At 49.4% G+C, this 13,520-nt stretch overlaps 1 protein-coding gene across 2 annotated transcripts in view; it reads left to right on the top strand.

The window, feature by feature from the left end:
* Positions 1–809: 809 nt before the first annotated feature.
* The window catches only part of Rbfox1 (RNA binding fox-1 homolog 1), a 297,876-nt gene continuing 285,165 nt past the window's right edge, over positions 810–13,520 (top strand). For both annotated transcript variants that reach the window (XM_042698275.1, XM_042698276.1), the window contains exon 1: positions 810–908. In XM_042698275.1, coding sequence (XP_042554209.1) covers positions 810–908 — 99 coding nt within the window. The remainder of the gene's footprint in view (positions 909–13,520) is intronic.

The raw sequence follows: 13,520 nt of genomic DNA, 5'->3' as shown, positions 1-13,520 counted from the left end.
CGGCTGGACCCATGTGACCAACCAGAAGAGGCACCCAGCACCAGAGCAAGGAGTGAGCCTCCCGTGAGTCAAAATCTCCCTCTCCTTCCCTCCCTCCTCCTCTCCCTCCCCTTCCTCAGCCCTCCCTCCTCCTTTCCTCTCCCCCTCCCTCTTTCTCTGTCTCCCTCAGCCCCCCCCCCCCATTCTCTCTCTCTCTCTCCTCTTTCCCATTAGCCTCACCGGCATTCCCTCCGCTACAGGAGAGTCTCTTCGCGTAGCTACTTTCACAGGAGTAACCTTTGCTCATTTATTCACCTTCACAGGGGCGGGGGTGGGGTGGGGGGAGACCTTCCACTTTAAGAGAGATTTAAATAAAGGAGAGAGAGAGAGGGGAAAAAAAAACCCGACAACAAAACCCCAGGCCCAACCAGGCAGCCAGAGGAGCTAAAGCGCTACAGCTGGGCAGGGAAGGGAAGACACCAACTAGTTTCCTGCCTCTCCCGGCAAGTCGCTTAGTTGGAGGCTGATAAACGCTTGGATCTAGCGAACCCGCAGGCAAGGCAAGCCAGGGAGGAGGGACTCCGGGGCGCGGTGGGGGGGAGGGAGGGAGGGAGGGAGAGAGAGAAAGAGAGAGAAGAGAGAGAGAGAGGAAAGAGAAAGACAGAGCCACCGGTGTTTGACTTCAGAGATAATTAGCCCAAATTAAAAGGAGAAGAACGTGGTCGCGTCGGGTGAGCGAGAGCGAGCGAGCCGGCGCCGGAGAGCACACACGGGCAAGGTGCTTGCATGCGAGCAGTGCCCACCCGTGTTCCGTGGGTGCCCGAGGCAGAATGCAGCATCCTCTGACGGGGGCCACCTGCGTGGCGCTCCCCAACGTGGGCGTGTGCCCCCAGCTTTCCTGTGCCTTGACTTTCATGTACTTGCATCAGGTAAGCGCGTGGCTGCTCTCCTGGAGGCTGCCTGCCGCCGGCTTGGCCATACTGGGTATGGGGGGCTCTCAGTCCTGGGTGCTGGGTGGTCGGTGGTCCGTGCGCTGTGCTGCTGCGGGGTCTTTTGGAGAGTCTGGGTAGGAGCGGGGTGGGGGGGCTGGGGGGGTCTCGTGCGTTGGGGCCAGCAGGATGGATGGGAACCCCTGTCCCTGCAGACCTGACGCCAAGCCCAGACCCGACCCTCCCCCTCTCTCTTCCCCCCCTCTGTTCTCTCTCTCTCTCTCTCTCTCTCCCCTTCTTCTCCCCCTCCCCCTCTCTCCCTCTCCCTCTCCCTCTCCCTCCCTCTCTCTCTCCCTCTCTCCCTCCCTCTCCCCCCCCCCCCCTCTCTCTCTCTCTCTCTCTCTCTCTCTCTCTCTGGTGGGGGTGGGGAGGAGTACACCTGTCTGAATACTTTGAAGGATGATTTCTTGAGCCTGCGTTACCCGGGAATTTGAAATGGAAAGCTGCCTGGCTTTTTTTTTGGGGGGGGGCAGGGGGGAAAGGGGAGAGGGGGTAGTGTATTTCATCTGGGGAGTGTCTTGAATCCGAGAATCCGTGGGTAATGAGACTTGGGGGTCTTGGCAGAAACATGCAGGTGCTTCTAGATTTTTTTTTTAAACGAAGCATGTGTGTGTGAGAGAGAGAGAGAAAAAGATTTTCCTTAAGTTTCCTTAATATATCTATCTATATATTCATGCCTACAGTCTGTAAGGGATGGGATTGTTTGTCTCAACTCCAGTCAAGGGCTTTGATGGTGTGTACTGGAAGATGCTGCCTTTGTTGGCTCAGGAGTGTTTGTTTTTTAATCCCCTAACACCTCCCTCCGCACCCCTCCCCTTTTCTGGTTTTACCAGGCATCCTTGACTGCTGGTCCCCAGTGTCTGTCCCTGGGAGTTTTCTTCCTCTGGGACTTCTGGCTCTCTTCTTCCTCCAATCCCCCCCCCCCCCCCGTGTTGGTGGTGGGGGTATAGGAGAGAGTTTGGGGCTGCCTTGTGGAGTGACAGGCCAGCTTCATGATTGAGCAGCAGCTGTGGTTCCCAAACTGGTAGGGATATCAGCCAGATGGAGCCCCCCCCCCCCATTTTTGGTCATTCTTAGGTCCTCATCTTGGTCTGTGAAGTTTCTGGACAATTGTAATTCACATTTTCTTTTTTTTTTTTTCTTCCTTGAGTCACTTTCTGGTATGGGGTGTGTGTGTGTGTGTGTGTGTGTGTGTGTGTGTGTGTGTGTGTGTGTGTGTGTGTGTGTGTGTGTGTGTGTGTGTGTGTGTGTGTGTGTGTGTGTGTGTGTGTGTGTGTGTGTGTGTGTGTGTGTGTGTTAAAGGAAGTTGTTTGCAAGAGGGAAGGGGCTGTGAGTTGGGGGGAAGGTCTCTTTCCCCACAGACTCCAGTTCCAATCTGTGTGGCAGGAATATGTGTCTTCATAAAATGTCACGATTCTGTTTGGAACATTTGGGTAATTTGTTATCAAGTTGGTTGCCTCCAGAAAATATTTCCCAACGCGTTATTTTTTTCCCCTCTCTTGTAAGTCTTTTTGAGAACAGCCCTTAAAAAAAAAAAACAAAAAAAAAAAAACTTGGGAAGAGCAAAATTGGTTTATCTTTTCAAATATGTCTTTCCTTGCATTTCTCACTTAGGGAATCTTGTCGGGAAAACGTTGCTCAGGAGCTTATTGATAACGTATTACGTGATTCGTCTGCACCTCCCATTTCTGAGTGTTTGCCTTGAATGTTGGTAAATGGATGTTACATCCATTCCCCTACCAGAAAAGACAGTGCGGGCATTTCTTCAGATGCTGAGCTTCGGAGGGATTGAAACAGATCATTCATACGCGTGGATCTTTTCCATCCCACATTTACTTCCTATTTATTAATTGGAACAGCGTGACCACCCAAGTTAAAGACTATCGGTACCCCAGTGATCTCTGTTTCTTTGTATGCTTTCTTCCCCCCCACAAAATTTCATCTGTGAGTTTGAGGGGCTAATCTGGCTTGATGTTTAGCTACAACTTAGGGAAGAGGTGGGTGGGTGGTGACTTTCAGTGAGAGATAAATCTTGAAATAGAAAGGGTGATGGTACAGGATCAAGCCCTAGACCCTTGGGTCAGGTAGCTGGTCCTCCTATCACACACACACACAGAAAACACCAGGCTCTGGAAAAGGAGGCTCAAAGGAAGCTTTGGCAGCCATAACCAATATTTAGAAGTGCCTAAATGAACATCCCAGTTCCCGTAGGAAGATAGATGGAAGGTGGGTTGTGCAATATGCTTTGGTGTGCACCCTGCCCTTGAAATGACTTAATGCTTTCAGTGAAAATGGTTATAATATGATGCTGTGAAATTATGTCCGAGAGAGGGAGGGGGGGGAAGAGGGAGGTGTATTTTGCTGAGCTATACTAAATACCTGGAGTACAGGGTGGCCGGGCATCTGCTGGTCTTATTTAGTATCAAGTTTTCTGGCCTTCATTCCTCCCCTTTCTCCGGACCTACCCTCACAAGAGGAGACTGGTCTCCGGGGCTATCTCTCTCTCTCTCTCTCTTTCTCTCGCTCGCTCGCTCTCTCTCTGGGTTTCTCTTCTTGATAGTTTGTGTCCGAGTTTCCTGTAACTGCTTTTATGTAGCTATATCCAGGCCATTGGTTGATTAAAATGGTGTAAACCGTTCACATTAATCTTTACAAAGTACCTACATGGACTCATCCTTTTCTGCCTCAGTATGAGCACTATAATTTTATTTGCTATTTCTTTTTAGCCATTACAGTATGGTAGTCTAGTCTGATGAACATGGAGTTAATGTGTGTGTGTGTGTGTGTATTTGGATGAATCAGTAGCACCTTTGCTAGAAAAAAATGTGTGATTTAGTGTGAGATATATTTTAAAACTCTCATTCTAATCGCCTTTCACAACTACCTTCTTTTGGAGCGCTAAACATTTTCTGAATGCAGGCAGGCTGACATTTCTTCACAGCCATGTATTTTTGTGGCTCGTAGCTTCGTAGAAGGGCTGTTTCTTATCCATGAATATTTCCAATCTTCAAGGAAATTCACTTCATATGCTTTCTTTGCCTGAGTATTAACAGCTAATCTTTCTTCTGAAAGTCCCCCAGATTTGTTCTTCAGGCAACTCTATAAAAAAAAAATCAATTGAGATGTCTTCACATGCAAGTCTACTCTGAATGACCAAGTGAAAGCCACTGCCCCAGACGGCTCAGGGCAAAGACAATATGCGTGTTTATAGTGTTTGATTTATTCTGTTTCGTTTATTCATACTTTCCAGGCGCTTTTTCTTTGGATAGCTGTTTTCCTGCAGTTGCAGTCTCTTCTAATTTCTTGTAGTTTTCTCTCTTGCTCTTTTTCTCTCTCCCTCTCTTCCATACTCTCATACTCTATCTTCCCCTCCCTTCCTTTCCTTCTCTCTCTCTTCTCCCTCCCTCTCCCCTCTCTCTTCTCTCTCCCTTCCCCTTCCTTTCCCCTCCTTCCCTCTTCCTTCCCTTCCCTCTGCCTTCCCTTCCCTGTGCCTCCATCTCCCTCTCCCTCCATCTTTCTTTCTCCCTCCATCTTTCTTTCTCCCCTCTCTCCTCTCCTCCCCTCCCTCCCTCCGTCTGTCTGTCTGTCTGTCTGAGATGCTCCTGGCATTGAAATGGCAGCACCAGATGTGAAGTCTGATGATGTCATCACAAGCTTTTCTACACACACGCACCCAGACACCCATCATACATCGCATGCACCCTGTCCCCCACTTCGGATGGGAGGGACCAGGGGCCCTAGGAGCAGCTTGGCGTTCATCTTGCTGTCCAGGGAAAGTTGCTCCCTCAGCCTCAGATCTATCTTGAAGCACTGTGCTGGCTTTCTTCCATGGCTTCTTTGATGAAATCATCTCCCCACGACCCAACTTCAAACCTGCTTCTCCCCGGCAGGGCATCTTCCTAGAGCCCTGCCGTGAATATGTACATTGACATTCTTGCTTAGAGGGAAAACTGCATACAGACCCCCACATTTGGGGACGTACTACTGATGAGGCCTACAGAGCATCTATTTTGTTTTCTTTGTACAGAATGGTAGAAACCACACACACACTCACAAACTCACACTCAAGCTCAAACACACCAAACCCACAAGAATCCAGAGCTTTCCTCTGCAAAGAGGCCAGAGTCAAATCATGGAGCCCTCATCTTGTGGTTAGGTACTGCAAGGCCCGGACGGGCAGAGGTTTGCCGCCTGATTCCCAATGAAACAGCCAGAGCTGTTTGACGCTGAGTTCTGTCTCCCCAAAGAAACATCGGGGAGCTTATGAACTTACTTTTCCCTGTTCCTCAACATCCCTCAGTGTCTCCCTGTTCTGTTCCAAGAACGCTTCAGGTCTGTCGAGCCCTATTCGCTCAGAATCCATTCATCTGCCTAAATTTAACAACAAGTCAAATACTTTAAAATCCACATTAAAGGGGGGGGGCAGGGAGAGACGGAGGGGCTTTTAAACTAGGGCATGCCACTGTCAATATCTGAAGATTGGTCATTTTTTCCCCACTTAATGATGATCCATGCGGTTTGTTTTAAATAGTGAAGTGGTTTGTACAAAGGGTAATTCCTGGTAAATGAAGCCATTGCTCACCCCGGACAGACATCTTCAGATCGAAAGCGATTGAGCTGAAGCCTGCACATCAACCCTTTCTTGTCTTTAATTAGGAAGTGGTTCTCAAGGTAGAATCACCCAGAAAGATGGGTTTCTGGCACTGAGCTGGGAGGAGAGGAGGGGAGGGGTGGGGGGAGGAGATGCCAGCCCTGGTTATGCATGGGGGGAGCGTTGGGTGGGTGGTGATGGATTATGAGTGAGTGCATGGAAAAGTTAAGTCCTTCTGCTTCAGTCCCTTTGCCTGGTGTGGCTCAAGTCTGAGATAATTTACGGAGGAGGGGGGAAATGGAAGAGGGGGGACAAATGGCATTTTATGGCTGCCTCTCTCCTTGGCTTAATCCTGTGTTGATTTATGAGCTAGTGCTGTGGGTTGGGGGAGGGGCCAGTCAATAGTGTCAATATCGCAGAAAAGAATTAGGATAGACTGATCGTCACGTCTGCAATGCGTAAAGGAATTTCAGTGTCTCGAGCCTGAACACACGTCCAGGCTCCCGAGGGCTGGCTCTCTTAAGAGAGATCGTGTGTCGGAAAATGGGTTAATGAACCGATCGCCCATGTCTCTCTGATCTTTTCCTAATGGAAGGAGAGAGGGCAGGAATGGTTGGGCTGACCAGGCCCCATGTGTTGGTAGGTTCATTCTGTGCTCTCCCTTCCCCCCTCCAACCTACCCATCCACCCACCCTGCTAACCCCCCCAGGCATGGGTGGGGGCTGGGGGTTAACCTGGGAGGTAGCTGACTCACTTCTGCATCGTCTGTGGCACTTAAAGCAACGCTCATTTGCGAAGCATCTGTCCGTCCACAGACCCAAGCGCTTGCGCCAATCCGGCTCCTCCGCCTGCCATTTCATGGCTCGGCCTCTGTTAGAACATGCGGTTGTCTGCACTGCCTTCACCCGACCACAGAAAGCCGATGTCATTAGCTCGCACGCACCATCTGTTTTCCTCACAGCTGGCCCTTGAGTAATTGTCCAGTAGCTGATGGACTGAGGGGTAGACAATCTTTTTTCTTTTCTTTAGGGGGTTCTGATTCATTTAACTAGGCTCCGTGCCCCAAGAGAAAACATAATGCTTGTTTATTCATATTGGCTGGTGGGGGGGTGGGGGACATGGTGTAGTTTGTCAGGCAAAGAAGAGTCTTTGTAGCATTGTAAACAAAATCAGGTTTGTTGGTCTGTGCCTACAGGGCTGGCAGTGTGCAGGAGGTGTCTTCCTCAGACACAGATGAGGCCTGGGAGGTGTGTTTGTGTTACTGGCCCCATCTGCAGAGACTTCTTTCTTTCTTTTTTAATGGTCTGGGAGAGGTGTCCCAGGGTTCTGCTTCATTGAATTGAGAAAAGCCAAGGAAGTTCCATTGGTCGATTTAAAAAAAAAAAAAAAAAGTTTTCTTGCTCCAGTGCGGGCTGAAAGAACTTTAGCAGGGCTGAGCACCGGCCTGTGGTTGTCACCGGATCACGTGACAGTGTGACAACTTGGCTCCTCTGGAGAGGGGCTGTGTCACCCAGGCCCAAGAGCACCGAAGGGTCCCCGGTCCCACCTTCCCACCACACTGAGTACAAATGAGCTGGAGAAATGAACAGCGCTTTCCCCACAGAGAGAGACTGTTAAGAGGGCAGGCATGGCTTTCCCAAGAATCCTAACATTCAGTGCCCGGGTCTGATGCAGGAAAATATACCTATGTGGTCCGTATGCTCAGAATGCGGCCACAGTCTGCGGATTTGACTTCTCTTTCTTGTCTGTGTAGCATAGGACGGCTCTGATTCCTTGGCCCTGACTGAGGGAAAAAAAGGGGAAGATGACCTTCTTGGCTGAATGCTGGTGGCTCACGCCTGCAATCCCAGTGATCAGGAGGCTGAGATCTGAGGATTGTGGTTCCAAGCCAGCTCAGGCAGGAAAGTCTGTGAGACTCTCATCTCCAATGAACCACTGGTAAAACCAGAAATGGCCATATGGCTCAAGTGGTAGAGCATTAGCCTTGAGCAAAAAAAAAGCTCAGGAATAATGGCCAGGCCCTGAGTTCAAGCCCTAGAACTGGCGTGTGCATGAGTACACACACACACACACACACACACATACACAGACAGACAGACACACACACACACACACACACACAGACACACACACACAGACACACACACACACACACACACACACACACACACACACACACACACACACACACACACACACACACACACACACACACACCTCTTACCATCACCTTGACCCTCCAGTACTGATTCCTCTATGCTAAGGTGAATTCACAGTTCTGACATCGTTGAGCCCTTGACAGTCCTTTTTCTCTTATTTGTTTTGCTGATCAGATCGACTGTAAGCAGCAAGCTGGCAAAGGCTTTGCATGTTCTTTCTTACTCTACCCACAATGCTTCGGGTCTGACATAGTAGTTGATTAGTAAAGAAAGCCAGTGCGTGGACGAATGCTAGAACCCTTCCCTCAGGTGATGTCATAGGTGTCTGTAGATGATAAGTCTTTCCTTCACCCATCTCCCCTTCTGTGTATGTGAAAGTTGTTTCTGGAGCAGGCACACATTCTGGCAGGAGAAGCTAGGGAAGGTCGCTGTCAGTGAAGGATCAGATATTCCAGCCAAAAAAAAGGAAATGGGCTAGGAGATACTTTTCCTGCTTGGGGATTTCTGGCCTTGAAATGAAGAGGGTGGGAGATAAGGCTTGGGATGGAATGGTTTCGGAGAGGATGACTCTCCTAACCTGAGGGGCAGAGAACAGTGGCTAGTAGCAGGACTGAAGAACCAAGCCAAGAGCCAGCAGCAGTCATGGCTACGGAGAAGGCTTAGAGGGAGACGCAGGGCGGCACCGGAAGCAACGGGGTGGAGTCAGGGGCACCATGCTTTAGCCTCTGTGACTGGGGTGCCGATCTGTCCTGTGCTCCGGGGCTCTGTTGACATTTGGGGAGTGGAAAGGAGTAAGGAGATGAATTCCTGTGGAAGAAATGAGAGTGAAACCACCCCGGGGCTGTGGGGTTGGAGAGACCCTCACAGTGGGGTTGGAGAGACAGGCTGGAACAGTGTCTGCCCCCCCCCCCGGCCTCTTTGCCAGAACCTCACTCAGATCCTTGTGCTGTGGGTGTGCTAAGGTGAAGGGAACATGGCGGACTGGGTTCTTGGACTCCAGGAACCGGGGCTCCCTCTTCTCATCTACCCATTACCCCAGCTGATACCTCCTAAACGGTCTCAGAGTTGTGTCTTCAACTTAAAAGCAGCCTTGCCCAAACCCAGGAAAACATGGAAGAAGTCATTGGGTCACAGCTGTGAGATGTTGTGTTGGTGACACGCGTGGAAATAAACATTTGTTTGTTCATTGAATCCATGTTTATTGAACTCCTAGGAGATGCCAGGCAGCCTCCTAGCCTCACACCTCCCTCCCTCCCTCCCTCCCTCCCTCCCTCCACCAACCGGAAGTAGCGCGAGGGCCCTGCCCTTGTGGACGTGTTACTGCATCCAGTCTCAGTATCAGATTGTGAGCCATCCAAATGGAATGCATGGGCTCCGACTCCTGGATTTCCCAGGATTCCCTCTGCCTGGCTCATGATGGTATCGCTCATCTCTTCCCCCACTTTGGTGGTCCACAAAGGATGGTGCCGTAATCCACCTGTCCACCCTCTGTCTCTCCTCCTCCCAATGCCAGCCCAGCCACCCCAGAGCACACAGTAGACGTAAGATGCTCCCCCGCTGGGTCCGCAGGGGTGTACGGGGTGCCAGAAGGGAACACAAGGCCAGAAGGTCGGGGCAGAACCATGGCAGCGGCTACAGCCTCTCTCTGCAGTGCACCCACCCTGTTCGAACTGTCTCCCTTATTCTGGCCAGTCCACACGGAATCAAAATTAGTGAGTGGCACCCGCATGAGCCTTTCTCTGGGAGGTAATGACTTTGTTTTCCTAGGTGGTGAAGTCTAGGCCTGGGAAGGATTTAAGGGCCTTGGATTTCTCAAGGCTGAGGAGGAGGAGGGAAATGCACAAAAGGTTTTGTCTTAATGAGCCTTTTCTGCTGCTGCTTTTTGGTATCTGAGGTTGGTCCAGAATTTACCTGAAGAACTACATTCGGTTTATCAAAAGCCGGCAGCCAGCATCTCAGGTCTGCCCTGCAGGGGAGAGCTAGGCTCTACGCTGTGCGGGAATCCAAGCCCCGGGTGGAGGGCGAGAAATGAGAGACAGAGAATCAAAAACCAAAACCCCCCAAAAAGCAACGGTGGTGTCTAAAACAGGAGAAATGGGGGCCTGAACATCGCATTTCCAAATTGTCCATCTCAAGTGTCTTCCCGAATCAGAGGAGAACCCTAGCTCTACTTAGAACGAGCAGGGGGCAAATATCAGGTCCCCCCTCCTTCCCTCTCTTCCTTTCCTCCTCTCCCCAACTTGTGGTTTGCAGACCACAGTATCTCTGCCTTTGTGCTGTGGAACAGAAACCGGGGAGCTTTAGGCCGAATCTCAACTGTGTTATTCATGAGCTGATCTGACTGAATTGAACAAGTCACTTAACTTGATTTGGGGGCCTTAATTGCTTCTTCGGGGAAAAAAAAAAAAGCAGGGATCAGAATAACGATTTCATACTGTTCTTTCAGAGATGAAGTAGGATGGCGCTCAGGGCTGGAGATGTAGTGGGCTGCACGTGAATGCTTATTAAAACGTGTTTGTCAGGTGGGTGCGTGCAGGTGCCTGGTGCCTGTAATCCCAGCTAACTCAGGAGGCTGAGATCTGAGGATCTTGGCTCCAGTGGGCAGAAGAGTCTCAGACTCTTATCTCCAATTAACTAACAGCAAAAACAACCAGAAGTGGGGCTGTGGCTCAAGTGGTAGAGTGCTAGCCTTAGGCAAAAATAAACCCTCAGGGATAGTGCCAAAGGCCACGAGTTCAAAGCCCCAGGACTGGTATCCAACAGAACAAAACATGCTTGTGTTAAGCAGGACTTACTTACGGAAGCTGGACTGAAACTTGTCAGTCTTTCCAGAATCGGGGGGGGGGGGGGGGGGGGGGAGGGTGCGCGCGCACGTACCCATGCCCTGCTGGGATTCCAGGCAGGAGGGATTTAGGGTTGCTCCCGCCCCACCCCACCTCACCCGTGCCTGGGTTTTCTGCTGCCCGCCTTCCCGGGCGCTGTCATCTTGCTGCCGGTGTTGGGCTGTAATGTGGATCCACACAACTCAATTAACGTTCATGGCAGGAGGAGGGAAAATAAAAATCGCCCTGCTCTTGTCAGTGGCAAAGTTATTTACTTTCAAAAGCTGACAGAATCACACTGCAGGGGCTTCATTTATTTCTCTTCCGGATGTCATTATTCCGGGATACTGGAGACTCTCGGGGGTGAAGTGGTCGCCGGCTGGGTCACAATGGGCCAGGGGAACCACGAGGGGGAGTCCGGGGCAGCCCCTGGGGGGCGCCGGTGGGGCCCGCACAGTTGGTTTCCCCGCACCCAGCACTTCAGAAGGGGTAGCACGCGCTCCACTCAGTCCTGTGCGGGGGAAACATGGCCTCTGAGGCCCCATCATTTGCCCCCTTTGGTTCTAGAGGAAAAGAATGAGCTATGGGACCCCCTGGTCTCCCCCACAGTTCGTGTAGGCCAACCCTTGGGACTTCTGAAACACAGAGGCACCTGGGGGAAATTTCTCCTTTGCTCTCTGCTTCCACCCTTGGCCATCCAAACTCTATGAAACTAGGCATGCGTTTTGGATCTTTCTCTTCTATCTTCTGACCCCCTCTTCCAGACCCTACGGGGTTTTTTGCCGTATGTAGTTCAAACATGAAGCGAGTGAATGGAGAAAAGAAAAAAATGGGAGAGGCTCCAAACAGAGCGTGTGACTTCACATTTTCTGCTTTTACTTTCTCATCCACCGCTTCGCTTATTATTATTTTTTAAATGAAGCTCTTGAGACGCTCACCTGTTTCTGGGACTAGAGAACAGCTCCACTTAGCAACAGACTTCTTGTCTTTTCCTCTTCTTTTTTTGGTTAGTCATGGGCCTTGAACTTGGGGCCTGGGTGCTAGCTATCTCTGAGCTTCTTTTGCTCAAGGCTGTAGCACCTTACCACTTTGAGCCACAGCTCCACTTTTGGTTTTTCTGGTGGTTACAATTGGAGATAAAAATCTCGCAGGGAATTTTCCACCTGGGCTTTGAACTACGATCTTCAGATTGCAGCTTCCTGAGTAGCTAGGATGACAGGCATGAGCCACCGGCGCCCGGCTGTCTTTTCTTTCAGAGATGAACCTTGTGTAACGAGGAACCGCGTTATTCTCTCCTTGGAGCTAAGTCTTGATTTTATTTTTGAGTGCATGCGATTACTGGTTAATGACTCAGGACACACCTGGAGGCCTGTGGCTTTGGGGACGAGGGGGTGAGAGGCAGAAGCAACCAGGCCGGTAGGAAGGAATAATGGATGCATTTCTCGGCGGCCAATTCCAGCCCCCATATTCCCAGTTGAGCTCAGGAGCTCTTCAACGAACAGAGGAAATGTAGTCACTGCCCGGCAACCTCCGTATTAATGATTTATGCACCGCACTACTGCTTTTGTTCAGTCATAGGGCCCAATCCTGTTCATAAAGGCATCTCAGAGAGTCGAGTCCTAGGCTTGCTATGTTGTACTTACTCGGTACAGTGACAGCTACCCCATAAATCAAAAGAACTCGGGGCTTTACAACCCTTCTGAGCTCTGGGCTCGTGTGCACATGTGTGCATGGTGGGTATGTGTGCAGCATCACATGCATGCACTGTGTGTGTGTCATCAAGCCTTGCTGAGGGGCCCAAGTTTGATTGCCTTTCTATAAATAATGACTGGAAGAGTGGCTGTGTCTGTCTAAGGTGCTCTGGTTGATGGGTCATCTTGGCAGTGACAGCGCTGTCCTGTTGATTTCCCCTTTGGTGTTGATGTTCTGTTTTATTAGCATAAAGAGATGTAGACACCAGTCCCCTGTGCTCTTTAAACAATGGTGGGATTTTTTTTTGAGGTTTTTAAGAATTAGCACTATTTCTATTCATCATAAATTCTTTTTTTTTTTTAAATCTCTACTTGGAAAAGGAGTGAACACATTCATTATCTGGATGTTGATTTTGCTTTCTAGATCTTGGAAACTTTCTTCCATCTACTCAGCCCTGGGAAAACTCTGATTTGTACCCTCATTAATTTTTACGAATTTCTAGGAGGAACCAAAAAAAAAAGTGATATAATTATATGGTTTACTTTTAGGCATCCGTTTGTCATTTGTGATATCCCCAGAGAAAGGCTCTGGGTTTTTGTGTTGTTGTTGGTCGTGGTTGGTTTTGATTTCAATATGATTGTGTGTGTGTGTGTGTGTGTGTGTGTGTGTGTGTGTGTGTGTGTATGTGAGTGTTTAATCCTATCATGTATATGTTTTGTTTGTGTACAGCTATATTTTTTCCCCTTTCCTTGTATAGCTGAGATGTGAGAATAAATAGAAGATAGAGTGGGAGTTCAAAGGGAAGAACAAAAATATTTTAAAAAATTAGAATGATGCTTTACAGGATCTCACCCAACAGGATTCTTTTTATATAGGATGAGATCCTATTTATGTGTGTGTGTGTGTGTGTGTTTAAGAAATGCTCTTCCTTTGAAAAATACACGTGAGGCTTTTAGGAAATAAACATGTCAGCTTAGCAGAATTGCTAAATGAAAGAACAAGTCTGCAGACAAATAAATGCAGCCCTGTATAACTCAACTCCCCGCTCCAATAGGGGCTCGAGTTTTCTTTTCCAAATGTCAAAGTTTGGCTAACTGGTTCCTAGGAACACTGATGCCTGAGAAGATATATTTTAAATGGTTGGGTGTTTTGTTTTTTTGTTTTTGTGGTTGTTGCTTTGTTTTTTTAAACAATGCAGCCAGTGTAGTTGTCAGCAGTCCTGAAATTGAAACAAATTTGTTCTGGAAGGGACTGACTTTTTCTGGTGCTGTCTTGCTGGACCAGAATG

Source organism: Dipodomys spectabilis, unplaced genomic scaffold (assembly GCF_019054845.1).
Source record: "Dipodomys spectabilis isolate Male_0828 unplaced genomic scaffold, ASM1905484v1 ptg000231l, whole genome shotgun sequence".
In the NCBI taxonomy this organism is placed as follows: domain Eukaryota; kingdom Metazoa; phylum Chordata; class Mammalia; order Rodentia; family Heteromyidae; genus Dipodomys; species Dipodomys spectabilis.
This window is presented reverse-complemented; position numbering and strand designations above follow the sequence as displayed.